The sequence below is a fragment of the Spermophilus citellus genome (genome assembly GCF_964194105.1).
Source record: "Spermophilus citellus genome assembly, chromosome: 2".
NCBI lineage: Eukaryota > Metazoa > Chordata > Mammalia > Rodentia > Sciuridae > Spermophilus > Spermophilus citellus.
The window spans coordinates 18,002,255-18,024,369 of NC_138183.1; the positions used below are offsets into that span (position 1 = coordinate 18,002,255).

The 22,115-nt window shown below is 46.9% G+C and overlaps 1 protein-coding gene across 3 annotated transcripts in view; it reads left to right on the plus strand.

Annotated features, from left to right (window-relative positions):
• ASTN2 (astrotactin 2) overlaps positions 1–22,115 on the plus strand; it is an 856,022-nt gene that overhangs the window by 596,597 nt on the left and 237,310 nt on the right. For all 3 annotated transcript variants that reach the window (XM_081282178.1, XM_081282176.1, XM_081282177.1), the window contains 3 exons: positions 13,821–13,945; positions 18,010–18,114; positions 21,532–21,711. In XM_081282178.1, coding sequence (XP_081138304.1) covers positions 13,821–13,945; positions 18,010–18,114; positions 21,532–21,711 — 410 coding nt within the window. The remainder of the gene's footprint in view (positions 1–13,820; positions 13,946–18,009; positions 18,115–21,531; positions 21,712–22,115) is intronic.

Below are 22,115 nucleotides of genomic sequence, written 5' to 3' on the forward strand. Positions count from 1 at the left end.
TGTCTATTATTCCATCAGTCCCACACTGTCTTGATTACTCTAGCTTTCTAATAAGTCTTCAAGTCAGGTAGTATCAGGCCTCTGACTGATTTCTTTTTCAATATTGTGTTGGATATTCTAGATCTTTTACCTCTCATTTAAACTTTGGAATGAGTTTGTTGCTTCTACAAAATATCCAATTGGTATTTTGATTGGGATTTCATTGAATCTATAGATCAAGTTGGGAAGCACTGACATTTTAACAATATTGAACACAAACATGAACTCTCTTTCCATTTATTTAGATCATTGATTTTTTTTTATCAGAATTGTATAGTATTCTTCATGTAGATGGTGTATGTATTCTGTTAGATTTATACCCATGTATGTAATTGTTTGGGGTGCTAATTTAAATGGCTCTGTGTTTTTTTATTTCAAATATCAATTGTTCCTCACTGGCACACAGGACAGCAATTTGTATGGAACCTGTACCCTGCAATCTTGTCAGAATCACTTTTTAGTTCCAGGAGATTTTTTTTTGTTGTTGTTGTTGTTAATGCTGATTCTTTGGACTTTTTTTCTTTTTGTACTGAGGATTGAACTCAGGGGCACTCAACCACTGAGCCACATCCTCAGTCCTATTTTGTATGTTTATTTGGAGACAGGGTTTCACTGAGTTGCTTAGCACTTGACCAGTGCTGAGGCTGGCTTTGAACTCGCAATCCTCCTGCCTCAGCCTCTCGAGCTGCTGGGATTACAGGCATGGGCGACCTGGCCTGGTGATTCTTTGGGATTTTTACTGCATAATATTTTTGAAAAACCCTAAACTACATTACCATTAATACTACTAAAAGGAAATTAACATTTTTAAGAGCACATATTACAATGTGTCAGGAGCTTTAAGAAATGAATCATCTCATTATTTCCATAAGTTACTACTGGGCTGGAAAGGTATGGAAATCTGTCCAAAGTTGTAAGAGGCAGAGGCCGACCTTTAGTTTAGTCCTTCTTACCCGGAAAAAAAATGTAACTGTGGTAACAGTAACTACACAGTCCAGTGTGCACACAGGCTGTTTATATCTGTTGTCCCTTTTAATCCTCATAATTGAACCTATAAAAGTAGGTACTAATGTGATCCTCATGTTACAGCTGAGGTACCGCAGGCTTCTGAAGTCAAGTAACTTGCTCAGTATCACACACTTAGTAACAGGTACAGCTCAAGATCCTCTCTTGGAGAGTGTGGGAAGGTTATTACAAAAAAAACCTGAGGCTCAGCCTAATCATGTGATTGCATATGACAGCATCACCAGTTGCTAAAAAGCTGGGAGACCAGATACTGGTGTTTCTAACTGAATTCAATTACATTTTTATGTCGAATTGAAGAATACCAAAAATAGTGCTCATTAATTGTTTTTTTGTTTTCCTTGTGACATACATTGGATTTATGGAGCACTTAAAAATAATTTTCAACTGTCCTCTAACGATACACACACTGCACCTTGGCCATGAAGCAAACCGGCTAATGTCCACACAATCTCCGTTCAGGATCTGACTGTAACTGATGTGGGCTGGAATTGAGCGAGAAGGGATGTGAGAGATGGCGGGGCTCCTCATTAGCAGGGCTTTGCAGAAAGCATGTGCAAATATTGCTGCCTTTCCACTGCCTTTGGCTGTTTTCTTTCTCCATTGCTAATGACTAATAAAAAAAAAAAGAAAGAGAAAGAGGAGAGAGAGTGAACAAGAAAGCAATTGCTATTAGATTTTCTTCTACTACAGCAGGTTTCTCATTTTGCAAAAGCTCATTAGAGGTGGCTATACGGAAAGACTTCCAAGGTGCCCCAGGGAAAATGGAAAAGACAAAAGGGAAAAGGAAACTTTCAGAGATGTGACCCAGCTACAAATTCATAGCAGAATCAGCTGTCTAAGGGCCATGTGTTCTGTTTCCAAAGTCCACTTTATGATTTAATTTTAAACGCGAACATAAAAATAAAAATGTTCTCCCTTTCTAACTATTACCAGGAATGAAGTTACAAATGAATCGATGCTGCAGGGTTAGTTAAAATGTGGCTTTGATTTTTTTTCTTATGTGCTACTTTAAGTTGGAAGTTTTTAAATATGCCTTCCCTTTAATTTGCCCTCCAATCTATTAAAGGTTCAATTGCACAAACATTTTTGAGCACCTCCTGTGTGCCAAATATGTTGTAGGAGCTGGATACGGAGAAAGAGGGCACAGTCTCAGGAGTTAGATTCAGGAAACAGACTTACTCGACAGAAATGTCCGTGCCCAGTATGTTTGACGTACATGCTAAGATCTTTGACTTTAACATTAACTACTATTCCAGAGGTTGTGGGTAACGTGTGTGGTTAGAAGACAGTCAAAGTTACCATCAAAAGAGAGAAAAAAAAAAAGAGCCAGGCATGGTGATGTATGCCTGTGATCCCAGCAGCTCAGGAGGCTGAGGCAGGAGGGTCATGAGTTCAAAGCCAGCCTCAGCAACTTAGCAAGGCCCTAAGCAACTCAGTGAGTTGTCTCTAAATAAATATATATGAAAAGGGGGCTGGCGATGTGGCTCTCAAGTTTCTATTTTTCTTATTGCTAATCAAAAGCCTTTTGAGGATGTTAAATTAAAATTTGATAGAGTAGTGCATTCTATAGCAGCAATAATATCGTTTATTGAGAGCCTGCTCTTCTCAGGCCTTATGTTAAGCAATTCACTTTACAGACACTTTTTATCATTTCAAAAAGTATGTGAGGCAAGGATGATGATTACTCCCATTTTTCTGGTGAGGAAACAAAAGCCCAGGAAAGTTTCAATGCTCTGCCCAACCAAAGCCACATAAGGCAGTGTATCTGACTGCCAAGAGGACTTCAAGAGGTGACAGAGAAGACACCAGTTGCCCCATGAGAACAGGCTTCCCCATTTCCTTTGGTCCCTGTGTGCTGGAACCTTTTAGGGTACCTGTATTATTAGTTGAAGAAATGACCTCAGTGCTTAAGAAATTACCTTAGTCCCCAGAGAGGGAAATGACTTGCTACAGACCACATAAGAAGTGAGTGGCACAGCTTCACAGGACGTGGGTGCCCTGGCTGCCTATCCAGGGCAGAATTGAGGTGCATGAGGAAAGAGGGAGACAGGCCCTAAGATTCCGCCGCTGGTCTCATTAGACAGCAGGTGCTTTTGTGCACCTACTGTGTGTGAGTTTCTATGCTATATTCTAGGGACCAATGTGAATTGAGACCAGGCCCTGCCCCTGGGGAGAGTATGATGAAACATTTGCATGAGGTAAGGTTTTCTTAGGAACAGAACATGCCCTGAACTCAAGAATATGAAGATCCCAACTGGATTGAAACATTTTTAAAGGAACACTTCTGCCTTTGACCTTGATAAAACATGCAGCCAGACCCCTCAGGGACTGTGGGAAGTAACCCAGGCCTGGGGATGGAGCGAGAGACAGCTCTACTGGAGGTGTACCTCTAGGACAAGGCTCTACTCACTGCCCCTTGGAATAAGGGAAGCCTTCCCCCAGACCCTACAGATCCCGGTAGGGGAGCAGGCATTAGGTTTGACTCTCTAGCTGCATCTGGGCTCTGTGATCTAGGGCAAGACTGAATTTCCTATTTGAATCTCATTGATAGCATCTAAACCCCAGAGATAATGAGGGAACCTTGTGAGAGAGGTGTAGAGGTTGAGCCTGCTGAGGTCTAACTTTCCCCACCCCCAGCTCTAAAGTTTCATATCAAAGTATCAGGGCCTTTGACTTCCTTCCTTGACAACTGGAGGGGAAAGTTTGGGAAGACGCTCCCGAGGCTGTGATGACAGCAACTCGGCTTGTTCCCAGTGTTGTGACAGGACAAGGAATTCCGGTGCTGACAGAGGCAAGGAGATGGAGGGCGCAGTGGCTGAGGAGAAGATAATGTTTCTCTAGCCTGCAATTTCTTTCAATTTCAGGGATCGCAATTACCAGGGCAGGAGTTAGTAACGGCCATGCCTGGAATGCTTAAGTGAGTTTGGTGCTACGGGCGGAAGCAGTTTTGCATTAGAGAGAGGAGGCATGTGCAGGGGCTAGACCAGGCTTAACTCTGTATGTACCCGTGTGCATCCATGACACCTGTGTGCAGATCAAGGCAGGGCAGGGAAGAAAGACGGGGATGATCGTGGTTGGAGAGAGAGAGAGAATGTAGTGAAGCGACAGCCCCAATTCAACTGTACATGAGTCTAGGAGGGTGACCTCACTTCTCTGAGCTCCATGTGCTCACCTCCATCATGGAGATAATAATATCCACTTTATAAGAATGTTGAGAAGGTTGGAAACAAAGCCAGCAGATTACCTAACACATGGTGTGCATTCCGTACCCGGCAGTTACTGTTATTAATGTGGGCTTCCATCTGGGACATGCAGCCAGCACACTGGTATTTTCAACAAGTCAACCTTTCATTTGTGAGCAAATTTAAACACTCCCTAGCATATTTTTGCATAGTTTCAAAGACCATGGAGTTAACACTGTTCAAAACCCAGCTTGTAGCTTCTCTGCATTTAACCTCTCTTAAGTCCCTGCTCCTTCATTAAAAAAAAAAAAATATATGAGAATATTTATCACTCAGTATTATTGTGAGTGTGAAATAAGATAATATGTGTAAAGGCCCTTAGAATAATGTCTAGCACATTGTAAGCAATCAGTTGATATTAGCTGTAAAAATAGTCCTTGTTGTTCTGTGTGCTGGATACCTAGAGAAGAAAGGGATGGGAAGGGAGGCACAGATGACTAAGGTAATGACCCAGTCCCAATGGGAGGAGATTGATGTGCCACTGCTGAATTGATTGCCTCCCCCACACTCCCATTTGGCTAAGAGGTGTTCATTCATTCACTGAATAAGCACTTACGGAGCCCCTGGTGCATGTATCAGCTACTGCATTGGGGCTGAATGTATAGCAGTGAAGAAGACCAATACGGTCCTTGCCCTCATACACTCATGGTCCAGTGGCCAAGATAGGCAGTGACCAGGAACAACAGTTCAGGGTAAAAATGCTAGCAGAGGGGCAGAACAGGCACCGTGGAATGCAGTGACAAATAGTGACAAAGTCTTCCTGGAAGAAGGAAAAAGAGAAAGAGAGAGAGACATACAGACAGACAGACACCATAGTGGAGTGGACACAGTGGCCCCAAGATGTCGATGTCCTAATTCCTGAAACCTGGGAATAGGTCACCTGATGTGGAAAAGGAAGCAGTAAATGGGCAGGTGGAATAAGATTTCTAATCAGCTTACTTAGAGAGAGATTATCCTGGAGTGTCCACCCAGTCCTGACGTAATCACCAGGGTCCTTAAAGTGGAAGATGGAGGCAGAGGATGAGGTCAGAGTGGGTGATGTGAAAAGGATTTGATTTGCCTTGACTAGCCTTGAACATGGAGGAAATAAACCATGAGCCAAGGAATGTGGGCAGCCTCAATCTGCAGGAGATTGCAAGGGAGCTGATTCTCCTCTAGAGTCTCCAGAAAGAATGCAGGCTTTCCGACACCTTGGTTTTAGTCCAGAAGTGCCTGATGGACTTCTGACTGACGGGGCTCTAGAGCTTTAAGATAGTAGGCTTATGTTGTTTTAAGCAACCAGGTTTATGGTGACTTGTTATGGCAGCAATTGAACACTAACACAGAGGTCCAATGCACATTTGCTCAGGACTTTCTTTTTTAGAAAATCTTTCTCTTCACATGATGGTAAAAATCGGGGAGGGCAAGGCTGAATGCAGAGGGCATAGTTAACAGGCTGTTGCAGTAGTACCTATGAGAGGGGCCAGTGGCCTCAACCAGAGCAGAAGGCTATTATGCATGGTGCCTGTTCCAGACCCTGGAGTCAGACTGTGGAGGGAGGAGGGCACTGAGGAGAACCAGCCAAATAGATCCCTGTGACAGAGAACCCCACGATCTGACACAGGAGGCAGACATGCAGAGCACAGTCATCCCCAGCAGAGTGAGTGATCTTGAGATCAGACCAGAGTTGAGTTTTGTGAAAGCGGAGAGACATTGCTTCCAAAGAAGGGGTCCCCAGGGTCAACTTCCCAGAGGAGAGGACACCATGAAGTGTGTCTGGAAAGTTCTCAAGAGGATCATGAAACTGTGAAGAAAAATCAAGCCTAACTGGTACTTTGAAAGGCGTTCGCAATTCAGGAGGGTTGTCAGGTGGTGAAGTGGGGCATGGCCATGGACACAGATTGGGGTGTAGGTGGGGGATCAAGATGAAGATTGGGCAGCCAATCCAGGTTCTGCAAAAAAATTCAAACCTGGGAACTCTTGAATAAGTCACTTCTCTTCCCTGCCTCTGTCTTTTCTCCCATCAAATGGCAGTAGTGGCCAGGTAGGGTAGCACACCTCTGTAACCCCAACTACTTGAGAGGTTGAGACATGAGGCTCACAGGTCAGAAGGCAGCCTGGTCAGCTTAGGGAGATCCTGTCTCAAAATAAAACAAAAGAGTCTGAGGATAGCGCTCAGTGGCAGAGTGCTCGCCTAGCATGTGTGCGGCCCTGGGTTTAATTACCAGCATCAGAAATAAAAGTAGGAAAGATGATGCTTCTCATTTCTGGGGGCATGGCTGTGATTAGAACAATCCTGTACAGGTGGGTCATCGTGCAGCTAGTGAAGTGACTTAGCAGCCATGATCCTTGAAACCAGCCGGGAGGTGGGAGTCACATTGTGTCCATTGTGCCAAAGAAGAAATGGCAGCGGAGAGGACCTTCATCCTGGAGGTGACTGAGCTTGTATGAAATGCCAAGGGCAGCAGAGACTGTGGCTTGAGATCTGACCATCTTTCAGCAGGTGTCACAGATAGCAGTGAGACAGAGATGGACTGATGATGCTAGTAGAGGCAGAAAGAAGACTGATTGGGGGCTTCTGAGGTGGACCCGTGCAAACTGGTCTTTTTTTTTTTTTTTTTTTTTTACCATGGTCAATACATGCAGGCATGCATAGAAGGTTCTGGTGTTCAGTGACAAGGAAGACTGGGAAAACATGCCGCTGGAGTCAGCTCAGGGGCATGAGCTTGACTTTGGGGACTCACAGTTGCCGGATAGGTCCCACCATTCCTTCTACTCCCTACCACATGTGGTTGGTGATGGAGACCAGCAGGCTCTCCCTCCTGAGTCCCTCTCAAATCTGTGCCTCTCCTCTGTATTCTGCTATGCAATGATTCCCTCATTTCTTGTCTGGTTACTGCCAAAGCTCATAACATTCCTTCCTCCTTCCAGCCTTGCTTTTTGTTTTGTTTCCAGTTCATCTTCCAGCCCGTAGCCTGATGAGCTTTCCAGTTTGATGGCATTACATTCCTGCTGAAAACCCTGCAGTGGGTCTCCTTGCCCTCAGAATAAAGCCCACATTCTGCAGCATCACTTAGAAGACCCATAAGATCTGACCCTTCCTTACCCATTCTTAATTTTCACTCAGTGCTTTGCCATCTTACATCTTAGTTCCTTTGAATTTCCAGAATGTACCATGTGATCATGCTATTCCCCAACCCATCCCCCTTTGACCATTTCACATGCTATTCTTTCTGCCTGGACCCTACCCCATCCCCTTTCCTTGCCCTCTCCCTGGCTAATGCCTCCTAACCCTTCAAGGCTCACTTCTAGTCTCCATCAAGTGCTCCCCCTCAGTACTCTTCTGGTCCCTGAACTTCCCCTGTAAACCTTAAACTTTTCCACTCTGACCCATAACCATTTGTTTACAGTCAAGGGTTCAAATATTTTTTTGCTACAACTCAATATGCAAAACACTGTCGTCTTCATTTTCTGCAGCAGGCAAGCATGATCATTCCCTCAAGTTTTCATGCCACTAACAGAAAATAAAAAAGTTATTTCTACTTTCCAATTAGGGATATAAACCTTTCTGTGTAGAGTAAACATTTAGTTCATTCGAAGTTGAACTCCCCACCAGCCTGTCTCTCTCTTGTCAAGCTGTCTCCCCACTCCTGTGGGGAGGTGTTTGCTGCACGTGTGGTACAGAAATCACATGGTTTGAGCCTGATCCTTGGCCCTTGCACTGAAATCCATTGTGATAAGGAGTTGTAGTCTTTGAGAGGGGCAGTGGGTTAGAACTCACTACCAAAGTCCAAGGTCACTAGGGGTTACCTGCTGACCTCCTGCACTGTCTCTCTCCACGGGAGCAGGGTGCTGTGCTAACAAGTCCTGACAGCTTTACCCCTTTTATGCTGTGGAGACAGAACTTAGGTGCTGACTTTAAGCGCCTTTTCTCACCTAGTGCTGACTCTCCTGTGAATTTTCATTGGCTTATAGAAGGAAGGGGCTTACAAAATCCCCTAGAAAATGCCCTGATTCTGGGGGAGCAAACCTCAATGCCCTGGATCACCTGCCCAAAGATTTTTCCCACCCTCTTGTTTGTATCTTAAACATTTGTTGACTTCACTTCCTCTCTGGGTGTGTGTAAATGGAGGTGTTTTCACTTCCAAAAGGCCAGAAGAGGGGTTGTTGGGATGCTTACATCTGAACTCTTAGTCTCTTGACCTTTCTCTTCAGCAATTTCTTGCAGCACTAGTAGCAGAAAGAAGGTTTTTTTTTAAATGTGTTTCCCTATCTGGTGAGAAATCCCCTGAGGAACACACTGTGCAGTCTGTATAGTAAAGTGAAACCAATGAAGTGAAACCAGGCCTGGCTTTTGATATAGAAGGGGACCTTTACCCTCAGCACAGCCTGGCTGGAGATACTGCACAGGCAGCGCTGAGGTGCGAAGCAGTGAGCCCCTCTTTTCTGGCTGGAATCTGCTCTTCGCCAAAGGGCTGACCGTGATCACTTCAGTGTGTGGCATGCAACAGACACATGTGATTTCTGGGGAGTGAGAAATGCATCGTTTTTACATTTTCAAAAATATCATTAACCTTGCACACATATGTAGCAAGCATTTGTACACATGTGTGTGTCGTATTACGTGAATGACAGAACAGTCACATAATTTTTGATTGTTCCTTTCCAATGCCTGGCACGTGATAGGAAAGATGGCTGGATGAATGGAAGGAGAAGGGAAGAATGCCTTCAACTAAGGTCTGTAATTAAGAGCCACTAGGATCTGGCTCCCCTGGAAGGGCGCAGCTTCAGAGTGGGCTCGAAGGAGCAAGTGTGAGTATCCTTTTACTGTCACTGCCAGACCCTGAAGACCCAGCACCCAGAGAACAGCACCGACTCTAGCTCTGCATCCCGTAGCCAGGGTTCCCACAGACATTCGGCACTAGCTCCCCCCCCCCCACTCAGTTCCAGAGGAGGTGGGTGGCTTCCTCAAATCATACAGCCAGGGTAGCAGAGACCAGGTGAGATACAGATCTCCCAACGCCCTGTTTACGAAGGACACCAGATCTCAGCCAAAGTCACACCTCTCACTTGGCACAAGACTCAGTTCAGTTGAAGATGAGGGATGGGGCACAGTTTCCAAGTGAGGCAGAGGCCCTCCTCAGCATTAGGAGTTTGAGGTGATCCATTTGGGAGGCTCTGGGCAGCCTGGGAAGAGCCAGAGAGACAGGGAGAATGAGCCCTGAGAACTGAACAGCTCTCTGACCACGGCTCCCAGCTTCTCCCAAGTAAGAGAAGGCTGCAGACAGCCTGGCTGATCCAGGGTGATTTACCTCTCAGAAATACCTCAATTTAAATGCTAATTTCCCCAGAACTGAGGGTGATGGCTCTTGCGTGCTGGTTGCTGTATATTAATATATCCAGAATACTCACACATATTCTTAAGAGGGGGAGGGAGAGAGGGAATGCCTGGGAATGGGTGGGGGAGGGTGGGAAAGGCAGCCACATCTTGTTTGTTCTTGTAAGCATGGCTGATCAGAAGGAAGCTGGGCATGGTGTGTTCTTGTTGGACTGTAGGATTTCCTTGCTTACAGGTGATGTGCAGGTGGTGTTGGAGGTAGAGGCCCCTCAACTCCACACATTTCAGCACATGCTCAGAGGCCAATGCTGTGAGCCAGGCATAGTACTGGACTCTCCAAGACCCTCTAAGTGATTCAGAATCTTCATGGGATTCAAGAAAAGAAACTGCCATTATCTAAAAGTAACTTTATATAAATCCTTCGCCCAACTTCTTAAACTAAAGGAGTACCATTTTGCAGATGAAGTTATGAAGGTTTATAGAAATGAAGTGACCCCAACTACAGCCAGAATTTGTTTTCATGTCTGTATAACATCTAAGCCCAGGCCCATTCTACCGCCAGATCCTAAGTCCACTTCAGGAATCTATTCACAAACGGGAGAGAAAGGAGACAGGAAAGACTTATTCAAACTGGGTAAAATTGGACTGGCATCATGGAAGAAGTGGGTTTTGAACTGGGCCCCTTGTATCCTAATAGTCCTTACTATACACACACATACATGCACAGGAGATTTGAGAAAGATAGCAGTTTCTGACCACCTGAGTTTAATCCAGCATCCTGCCAGCTCCCTGGACACCTTCCCCAAGTGGGTGGATTCTCAAGCTGCTGTCTTCCCCCTGAGGTCATGGACTCAGTAGAACTTTCCCAGCAGCTGCTTTTCCCAGCTACATTTTGCCTCCCAAAGATCTGATTTATGTGAAGGCCCTGGGCGCCCTCTGCTGGCAGAGGCCCTGCAGGACGAGGCATCACTGAGGCGGCCAGCAAGGGACCCAGGACCTGGGAGACTGTAATAGTTGTAATAGTTACTCAGGGCTTCAACCTCCCCTGCCTTTCTCCCTCCCAGCTGAGTGCACTAGCCAGTAACTCCCTCCCTTCCATCTTCTCCCTCCTCATGTGCTTCCTCAGATCCCTCCCTGCTTCCTGGAAGCTCAGAGGGAAAACCTTCATCCAAGAAGGGGCGCCAGGGCCAGGCCCCTGTCTCCTGTGCTTCCTTCCACCGTTCATTTGGAGTCACATTTTCTTATAGAACAAAAGCGATTTGGCCAGAAAGCAGAGGAATTGGAGGACAGGAAGGTGATCGGAGTGAGGGCAGTATTATCTTCCCTACCCTGCACTTAGAAATAGGAGATTTCCATAGGAGATTTAAAATGGAGACTCCTGGATGGGGAAGTGAAAAGGGTCGATTTGCCCTCAGAATGTGTTTACCAAATACACTCAGCGTGGAAATCCACAAAAATAACTTCATCTTGTGGGACCTCCATTTCCCTGTTGCTTAAATGGGGGAGTATAATCACACTCAGCTCGTGATGTTGACATAAAGATCCATGAGGTCACATTGAGTACAGAGCCCTGGAGCAGTCAGGTTGCAATGAACCTGAGGCCTCTTCTCTTAGCAGCAGCCCAACTGGGCTCAGTGCACCCATAGGTGCTATGCCCTTCCTACTTGGACACCCTGTATCTACTGTGGAGAGGACTTTTAGCATCCTGCATCTGAGCAGGATGAAGGAATGTGGACTCTAGGGCTGAATTACCTGAGCCTTCCCACTTCCCAGCTGCATAGCTCTGGGTGTTGATACAACTCCTTTGTGCTTCATTTTTTTTAATCCTTAAACTGGGGATCTTCACAGCATCTACTTCATAGGATTGGGTGAAGATTAAATGTAAAATACTTAAACTGCCCCTGGTGCATAATAGGTGCTCAGTAAAGTCATGATTACTCCATTAGGCAGGCTGTGCAGCTTTTTTGATCCCCATTTTCCAGACAAGAACATTGAGTTTGGGGTGCTTTCCTCCAGGTTACTCAGCTAGGAAGCTGGGTGGGCAGAATGGAAGCCCCGGGTCCAGAGCCATCACCACCTCCCAACACCTGGTCTCTCCTACCCAGAAAACAAGTGTGTGTGTGGGTCTCACAAGGAAGGGACTCTTGCACAGAAGCATCAAGCCCATCTAGATCCTGATAATCGGCTCCAGTGACTGAATTTCATGGCTGATTTGTATCTCCCTGGATAGGCTGGGAACATATGGAGGACAAGAAATGAATCCAGTCTCTCTCTGTGTCAGTAGCAGCCAGCCCTCAGCTCCTCCCTGAGTATGTGCTCAGCAGGTGCTTCTTAACTTGAGAGGGCCTGGAATACCCCTCCATTCCACCACACAGCTGAGGAAAGATTGCAAGGGAGGCATGAGGAAATTCGGTCCCTTTAGCTCTGGCTGCTGTTGCATGACACATGGTGGCACTTCCATTACCCAGAAGGCTGTCTTTTCTATTCACATTGCTTTCCATGCCCTCATACTGGCAGAAAAACCCACGAGCAACCACCTCGGTGGAACCCAGGTTCACATCTAACCACAGGCATAAGCAAGAATGGTTCTACAGATAGACATGCCGCCCACCAAAGAGCTTGCTTAAATGGCAGGTGTAGACCTAGAAACTCACCACGATGCATCATCATGTCCTGGGCAAGTAGCCCCAGGCGGAGCCAGACTGGGTTCAAATCGGGGACCCCTTCAAATATCTCTATTAACTATCCCTGTTAACTCAGAATCTCATTGTCACTCATATTATTTAAAGATAATAATATCTACCTTGGGGGGTAGTTCATGTGAAGATTAAATGATAAAATTTATATTTAATCCTAGCAAATTAGAAGGATGCTGTAAATAATAGAGAGGACAGTGACAAAGACAGTGCTGGCGATGCTGGTGACGCTGCAGATGATCATAATGTCACCTCCTCTGGACGCAGACGTGGAGAACATGTTCTCTAAACGGATGACTTGGTGATGAGCCTCCAAGGGGCCTGGAGCCTGGAGTGGAGAGGTGTAGGACAGACAGGAAGGTGACCCAGGCCACCTGACACTGTCACAGCTGCTTTTGAACAGCCTGAGGTCCGGGCTTCAAAGGCACCGCTTTGGTGTCGCGTATTTTCGTGTTCGGTCTTTCTGATTTTCATTTCAAGGTTGCCCCTTCCAGGTGGCAAAATGAAGTGGTAAACATCCTCCTACTTTTGTTCTTTTCCTCCCCCTCACGCTCCCTCTCTAAATTATAATTAGTGTCTCTAACTCGGAGCATCTCTGACTATGAAGTGACCTCCCAAGTTAGATTTAATGCAGACATGCCCTTCATACCGTTCAGGCCAACTGGTTATCAGGGTGCCTGCTTGCACACCCCCAGTAACAGCAAGCTCTCCAACTCTCTCAGCAGGCTGTTGGGATTGAGGGAGGTCTGTTGTCTGGAGGAATGGAGCCTCCCTGTTCTGCTCTGTCACTCCTGTCCTCTGTTGAGGGCTCATTCCTCCAGGGGTCTGACTTCTGTTTCCTGGGATTAACCCTCAGGACAGGGATGGAGGGAGGCTCCTAAGAGGTTATGGCAGCGGAAGAGCATTAGCCTGGGAATCGGGAGACTGGAGATTGAGTAACCCACGTGTTATCATGAGCAAGTCACTCCCTTCTCCAAGCCTCAGTTTCCCCATGTGTCAAATATCTCTCAGGGCCCTGCCACCTTAACCAACGTCTACTTCTCCAAGCCTTCCTTCCCTAGTCTTGGTCTTCAAACACTCCATGTTCTTCTTGGTTCTCTCACATCCTGGTCAATCTTGTTATTGTGTGTGCACAGGACAGTCACCAGCCAACTATGCCGTTTCTAGTGCATCGGAGGATGTCTTCAGCAACGGGCAGCTTTATTCCCTTAAGTGTCTACAACAGCCCTGAAATCTAGGTCTACTTTATCGACAAGGAACCCGAGGTTCCAAGAGATACAATAGCTTGCTGGGACACAGGCCATCAGTGGTTGGGCCAGGATTTAAACCCTGTCATGAGCTCCATGTCCTCAGATCTGGGATTCTGAAAGCCAGAGGTGTCACAGGAAGTCACCCAGCCATGAGTGCTTGTGACCACCAGCCACCTGCCCCCTGGCCCTGCAGCCCCCAGCGGCTCCACTTGCTCCTTCAACGTGGTGGTCTCTCTGCTCCTCTCCGCAGGGAGAACAACTTCATCAAGGACTTCCCCCAGCTGGCTGACGGGCTGTTGGTGATCCCGCTACCGGTGGAGGAGCAGTGCAGGGGGGTCCTCTCGGAGCCCCTCCCGGACCTCCAGCTGCTCACTGGTAAGACACACATGCCAGAGCCTCCCCAGGTTCCCTGAGCACACGCCTGGCCTCCAGGTGGTATCAGCAGACCCTGAGGGACCCAGCTAGACCTTCTCCTTCAAGAGGATGGGGTGGGCTCCATTTCTCGGGCTCCACTGCAAGCAACGTAGAATGGGGGGCTTTGCTGAGACCAGGGCTCTGGGCCAGAGCAATCTTCAAGGACAGGCAGGCGCCTCTCTGAGAATAGGAACGACCTTCAACCATTCTCACTGAGGCCTTTGACGCCGTGTCCATCAAAACCTGTTCCACTCTTCTGACAATTTTCTGGTTTGTTTTCTTTTACCTTCAGTATTTGTTTTCTAGGCTCAGTTTTAAATCCTTCTAACATGAAATCAGTGTACTGTCCCATAAGAGCCCCTGGCTCCTGAAAGCACTGGAGTTACACAACTGGTTTTTGTAGATGAGCCAGAGCCATTGAGTGTAATTTCCCCATTTGCCAGATAAGGAATGTAGGCTCAGAAAGGTGAGGACCAGCTGAAGGTGACACAGCATACGGCCAGGACTAGACCCTGATGCCACAGCACCAAGTACTTTGTCCTTTCCACTCCATTCTGCAGCTCTCACATACCCAAACCTCTCTCCCCCTGCTTACTGGAAGTATGTCTTATGTGAGTTCTCCTGAGGCTTCCCATGTTTTGCATCATTACAGATTGCCTTTCTACTCCTTCTTGTCTTCCTCTCCTGCTTATATGATGGGGGCTTTCCTAAGCTATTGGGCCTTTGTGAGACAGTAATTGGGTGGCACCCACTTTGTAAGGAGAATGGTCATCCCAGTAGATAAAGGAGCTCTCTCACGTAGGTGGTAATTGGGCCCCAGGGAAGACCCTGCAATGTGGCTTATTTGGTTTTTGAATCCTCCCTGTCACTTGCAAGCTCTGGGAGACCTTAGGCTAACTTCTGTTGAGCTGTCAGGTAAAAGGCATAGCTAGAGGAGAAAATGCACCTGGGGGCAGGGCCTGCTGGGGGCCCAGGCCTTTTTGTGCATTGTCCCATGTGTAAGTTCTCCAAGGCCACCTGGCTGTCTACAGATATGTCGGGGTTGAGCCTAGTCTTGTTTTATCCTCTATCTTATATCACCTCCCTGACCTGTCCTACTTCAAAGAGGGACCCAGATCCAGACCAAATGAAATCCCAGATGGAAAAGTTCTTGGTAAAATGTGCCTAAAAACTTCTATGCCTTCCTTCATATTTTATTTTTGCTAAGGTCATAGAATTTCTGAGCTAACGTGGACTGCCACTTACATTCCATGTTCACTCAGTAAGTGAATCTCCCTTACTGATGAGGAGCCAAGTCTGCAATATGCCTGCTGAGGGACTGTCCCTCTCTGGATACCCCCAGTGGTGGGCAGTTTAGCACCTCTCAGAGTAGACTTCTCCCTAGTTTATGAGGAGGCACTGTGCTCTAATAGAAAGGCCCCTGGAACAATCCTTGACCTTTGTATGTCTTTGGTCAGTTTCCTCCATTTGAGTCTTAGTAACCCTTTCTAAAAAAAAAAAAATGGGCTAAAACAAAAATTTCAGGGTTATGGTGAGAGATGGAGTTTATGCACTTAAACTGCTTGGTCCGCTATGGCTCTCTGGTAATGGCATACCCTTTTATGATTGTTTTGACTCAGGGATCTTTGCAAGTTTCCTAATAAAGGAACAGTTGAAGTTTAAGAGTTATTATTATTATTATTATTATTATTATTATTATTATTATTATTTAACCCACTTGAATCAAACTGTGAAATATGATATATTAAGAACTATGTAATGTTTTGAACGACCAACAATAAAAAAAACAAGATTCCTCCCCCACCCCAGAGCTTCATTCCATCCCTATCCCCAAGGACCCCAAGGACCCCAGGACCTGGAGCAGATTAGGTAAGAAGGTAGCCAGAAGTAGGAACCTGGATGGGGTTTATGATCAGGAATGGAAATGAAAGTGTTGTCAGTCAGTCATAGCCAACATGTAATGACTGAGGGACTTCTATGTGCCAGAGTCTCTTCTAGACTTTACAGATGATGAGAAAATAGTACAGACCACAGCCTTGGCCACAGGAGGCTGACATTCCATTGGAGAATATTCCAGGCTGAAATGGAGGAAGGACCAGGGAGTTAGTAAGGGACGCAGCAATGACCTTGGCCTGTGTCCGAGTCTTTTTGTGCAAACTGTTTTCTCTGCCCTAAGTCAGAAACCCTGTCCTCCCCTCCACACCACCCCACGTTCCCACTCTCCTTTTCTCCCCAGCCTCTGCAAAGGAAGGACAGGAGCAGCAGAAGAGATAAACAGAGGACAAATTGATAATCAAGCCACCTTGCTCCAGTGGACATATCTTTGGGATCATGAATATTTTACTTTAAAATGAAAGCCTCTAAAAAAATTATATTATTCCTGAAAAGGCTAAGGAGGAAAGAAAAAGTTGCCAATAATGGACAACTTTAATACTGTCGTAATGTCCAGGATGAAATCATTTGTTCCAGTGAGATTCTCATTTTAATCTTGGTATCGAGTATCTCTTTAAGTACCTCCTCACCAGGGGACAAGAGAAGAGGATAGGAAATGTGTCTGTTATTTGCAGAGGCATAAGAAAGCATGGAGACATAACAACAATAATAAAAACTGCTGACGTGCCCAGCATTTCTTTTCTAATGCATTTTTTCCCCAGATTATAAAGAAGAGTTTGCAAAGCTTAGGGTAGAAACTTTAGAAAATTGGAAATGAATATAAGACAGAAAGCAAGAATTTTGCACACACCCACTACCAAAAGTTAACCATTTGTTAATATTTTGTTGTGTTTTCTCTTTCCTTGTGTGTACCTATATTTCCCAAATGAATTCTATGCAACTTCAGTTCTAGAACCCCTCTGTGTGAAAGGAGTCCCATGGTCAAAGAAGTTTGCACGCTCCCTTCATGGAGCATGAAATGCATCTATTAAAGGTGCTGAGGAATTAGTTTGTTTAGCCAATATATCTCACTCTTCTTTGAAATGTACATGTCCATGTCAAGAAATGGTGGTCTAGCAGGTACAGTTGTACACTCCTGTAATCACAGCGACTTGGGAGGCTGAGGCAGGAGGATTTCGAGTTCAAAGCCAGCCTCTGCAACATAGTGAGGCCCTAAGCAATTCAGCGAGACCCTGTTTCTAAATAAAATATTAAAAAGAGCTGGGGATGTGGCTCAGTAGATAAGTGCCTCTGGGTTCAATACCTGGTACAAAAAAAAAGTGAGAAAACTCTTCTTTATGTTCTGGGAAAAAAATACATTAAAAAAGAAATGCTGGGGGCTTAGTGGTAGAGCACTCACCAAGCATGCACGAGGCACTGGGTTCAATCTTCAGCACCACATAGATGTAAAATAAAGATATTGTGTCCACCTAAAACTAAAAAATATTAAAAAAAGAGAGAAATGCTGGGCACGTCAGCAGTTATTGTTGTTATGTCTCCATGCCTTCTTGTGCCTCTTCAAATAACAGAAAAGAAACAGTGGTCTACACAGGAGTCAACCAACATTAAGGCACAGATAATAAAGGTGTTGGGCTTTTCCAGTGGTCTCTGTGCAGCTGCTCAGCTCTGTTACAGTTGGTGCAAGAGCACCAATGGACAACAGGAAATGAACAGGCTGAAGTTGGCAGAGCCCTGGTCTCCCCTAACGGACTATCTAGGTTACCAAAGGACTTCCACCTCTGTTACTGTATTCACAACGTGCCTAAGAGACAAGGTCAGCAGAGACAGCTGCAGGGTCACAGGAGAAACGGAGACACACAGAGATGTCTAGTGTCCCGAGGCAAATTGCCAGTGGAGTTAGGTGGGATGTAGAGCTGACCTGAGATTGCTCTTTAAACGGGAGGAAAGGAACTTTTGAGCAAGAGAGAATAGTAAGGTCTGGAGGTGGGTCCCAATAAAATGAACGTCCACTCAAGACCAAGTCTCTGCTCACTGAAGAAGTGACCATAAACCGAGCCCAGAGCTTGGGGGCGGGCGCTGGGTGCGAAGCAGCTGAATTCCAAGCTCACGTGGCATCTTCTTTCTTCTCCCAGGAGATATCAGGTACGATGAGGCCATGGGGTACCCCATGGTGCAGCAGTGGCGTGTCCGCAGCAACCTCTACAGGGTGAAGCTCAGCACCATCACCCTCTCGGCAGGTGAGGAGCGCCGTTGGGGCAGCCAGGGGACTTGGAGTGATTCGACACATGTTCCCAAGGACCTCGGGTGTGCCAAGCCCTGTGCTGGCCCTGGGGATGCCGAAGGAGCTGCCGGGGAGGGCAGGTGGACAATGCCATTGACACACAGCAGCCAGGTCAACACAGTAAAGGACAGCTGTGGGACACAGGAAGCCAGAGAGGCTTCCTGGAGGAAGGGGTGTCTGTGGGTGTGGAAGGATGAACAGGGAGGAGGATAACCAACACTCGTAGTTGTTCGTGTATGTTCTGGAAGTATTTGAGGCTTGTGGCTTGTACGTTTTCCTCTGGCGCCAACGCTCCTCTCTCTGGGCTGGTTTTTTTTTTTTTTTCCTGTCCTTCTCTCTACAATGAGAACGTGTAAGCTCACCCCACCCTGCCCACCCACAGGCACGGCCCACTTTATCTGCATGAACCCTTGGCTCCAGCAGAAGGGCAACTTGAACTTCTCAAAATGAGACATCTTTTTTCATGACTGTGATTTTGCCCTTGCTGTTCCCTCTGCCTGGATCCCCTTCCCTGGGGACCCCAGATTAAAGTACTCCGATGCCCGGTCCCCCCTGCCCTTCCCCCAACACCTCCAGGAACCCTCTGTCCTTGAGCCCCTGTGTGGGAGTGCTCACGAGTACTCCATTCATCCCTGAACCGCGTCTGTCTACCCCACGGAACTGAGACCTGGGTGCAGGGTCTGGGGCTTGTTTACTGCAGTCTCCCCAGAAACTAACACGCAATGAGGTCATTGTTCATCTGTGGGATTCATGGAAGAATTAAACAATAAATCAATGAACACCAGAAAGTAAGACACGAATGAAGGACTCCAGAAAGATGAGCCCTGCCCTCAGGTTCGCTCCCCTGGATCCTATTTGTAACACTGTCACAGGCTTCTTGTCTGTGTGCCTGCTAATTATCCATGAGTTCTTATCTTTTTTAATTTCTTTCCCTTTTTCAATATCACTTTGTTCACCAGCAAAATGGAAGTCTTTTAATTGGGAATTTGAGGACTTCACCCTCTTGGAAGTACAAATAGTAATTATTGCTGACCTCTGTCAAGCACTTTATAATGTTTCATGTCTTGTGACTTACAGCAGTCCTATAAGGAAACGTAATTTATCCTATTTTTCTTCAGCTAAGGAAACTGAAGGTCAGAGAGGTTAAGTATTTAACCCAAGGTTGCACAGCTAGTAAGTGACAGAACCAGGAGCAGAGCAGGGATTTGAGTGTCTCTTTGTCTGCTTGGATAAAGATCCACAAGGCTCCTCCAAGGTGTTATTTATTACTTAACAGAAACTATCTCATTATTAATACTGCTGTATTAATTACCCAGTCATATGAGTTAACAGGTTGATGGAGAGAGGTTGTTCTAATCAAGCGCCCATTCTTTGAGCCCTATTTCTGTTTTCCCCACCCCCCCACCTTGCACTTGTGAATATAACTGTGATGTTCCTAATAGAACTACAAAGATGTACCTGCTTTAATTAATCAGTAACGATGCTCCTGGAAGCCCCCTTATAAATCAAAATGTTGGCAAATTGAAGCTCATTTTCAGTGTTGGAGAGGCGCTTGCTCTTTGATGTGGTGCAGAATCCGTTGTTCTTTTAGTGGTTGTGGTTGGGGTGCTTGCTGTCTTCCAGGAAGGTTGTCCGTGTGCCTGGTTGGGGTGGGGTGTAGGGAGCAGGCTGTGCGGAGTCAGAGGTCAGTGAGGCAGGGCTTCTGCCTCTCAGGTGGTGCCTCTTGCAGGAGCTGGGAGGAGGTGCTCCTGGGCCAAGAGGAAAGGCTTCCTGGAGAGGAGTGACTTCTGGGGCCTCGGAGCATGGGTCTGACCTAGGGAGGAAGCAGGAGGTGACTTCGGGTATGTGAGGGGGTAGGTTTGGGGGTAGTGAGTACGCAGAGGAAGAAAGGCTGGTGGAAATCCCAGCTCACACTTGGGACAAATAAGAAAAATGAACTGGTTGGTGCAAAAATCCCGTGTTTGTGGCTGCTGGGAGGTGACCTGAATGCCCAGATGAGGTCAGTAGGCTTGATCCCATCAGCTCGGGAAGGCTGTGAGCAGGAGATGTAGGAACTCTAGAGGAGGGGTAGTTGGCAGTTGCAGGGGATCAGAGAGCCCAAAGGACAGACAGGAGCCTGGGACAAAGTCTGCCTGGTCTTGGGTGCAGTGTCAACTCTGGCCTCCTTCCCGCCATGTGTGCCAGTGACACTGGGTTGATGGTGCTGGAGAAGGAGTTCGTAGCATTCAAAATATTCTCAGAGGATGCAGCCATTGAGGTCTATAGGAAAGTTCAGAGAACACCTGTCCCTGCTTTGGTGGCTCCCCGGGTCCTCTTTGAACTACAAAGCAACATGTTTTGGGGTATCATTTTCTTAGCTCTGCATTCCCCTTTCCGAAACTTCCCTAGAAGTTTCGAAACAAGGGGTCCAGCCATTCTCTAGGTGGCAAGGGCTCTCACTAATCAGCCTCCCATTGCTGAGCATCCCTGGCAGGTGGCTTGCTCACGTGCCTGTTGAAGGAGGAAGGAGAGCAGCTGTTACTGAGTGACTGCTGAGCAGGCCCTGTGCCAGGTGCTGAGGACTAAGGACTAAGAAATAGAGCCCCTCTGTGGCAATACAGGGAGAGAGGAGACACCGCTGCATCGGGAAGCTAGAGCAGAGGTCAGGGCCATGGCCAGAGAAGATGCAGAGCCTGGGCGAATACAGATGCAGAACTCCAGCTGTGGGCAGTTCAGGCCCTAGTTTATTTGGTGCATACACTTGGGAGAGTAAACAGAAGTGGGTTTGCACCCAGCTCCTCTAGCTGGAGCATCAAGACAAGTCATTTACAATCTCTGGGGTTTGACATGCTCATCTGCTCAATGTGGGCTGTTATCAAGGATAACGATGTTATAGCAAAGATTAAATTAGATTAAAAGGGTAAATACATCTAATGGTGTGCCTAGAACGCATTCTTGGCTCAATCAATAGACATCAGATTTGACTTTCTGATTGTGACATTAAAGTCACTACTGTGGCCTGGCACCATGGCGCATGCCTGCAATCCCAGCAACTCGGGAGGCTGAGGCAGGAGGATCTCAAGTTCAAAGCCAGCCTCAGCAACTTAGTGAGCCCTGGGATCCATACCTGGTACCAAATAAATAAATGAATAAATAAAGTTATGATCATGTGGATGACTGAGTTTTGGCCCTCCTTTTCTGTAACATCCCTCTTGAGAGAGCTATGTATGTGAGGGACCGATGTGAATGTTCGGACTGATGCAGCCAGCAAGCTGCCACTGTGATCAGTAATAAGGCACCAGATCCAAGCTGGAAAGAGCCCCTGCCATTGTGTCATTTGTGACCACCTTCCTCTGAAGTCTGACCACCTACACATTGCTGTCCTTCCCCTCAGGCTTCACCAATGTCCTCAAGATCCTGACTAAAGAGAGCACTCGGGACGAGCTTCTGTCCTTCATCCAGCACTACGGCTCCCACTACATCGCAGAGGCCCTCTACGGCTCCGAGCTCACGTGCATCATCCACTTCCCCAGCAAGAAGGTCCAGCAGCAGCTGTGGCTCCAGTACCAGAAAGGTAAGCCTGGAGTGCTGGCTGGAGGGGGCAGCTGGCCTGGTGCAGAGGGAAGGTGACTGGGGAGACCGCTGAGCTTCCCCACGTCCGAATCCTGGCTCTACCACGTAGAAGCTGTGTGTAAGGCAAGTCCTTGTCCCTCTCTGGGCGTCACTTTCATCACAGGCAGAGGTGGGTGATGTTTTCAGGATTCTTACAGTTCAGGCATTTTCTGAAGCGCCAAGTTGACGTTCTGGGCTGCATCAGTCCTGACTTCTGCAGACCCTGTTACCCTTCTTTCTCCTTCAAACAATGGCTGGGGCTCAGAGCAGGGAATGGGCGCGGTGGAATCTCCTTGACACCTTCCTCTCTCTGGGCTTCTTTGGAGAACCCAGGAGGGGCTCCAAGTCCTCTGGAAGAGACCACAT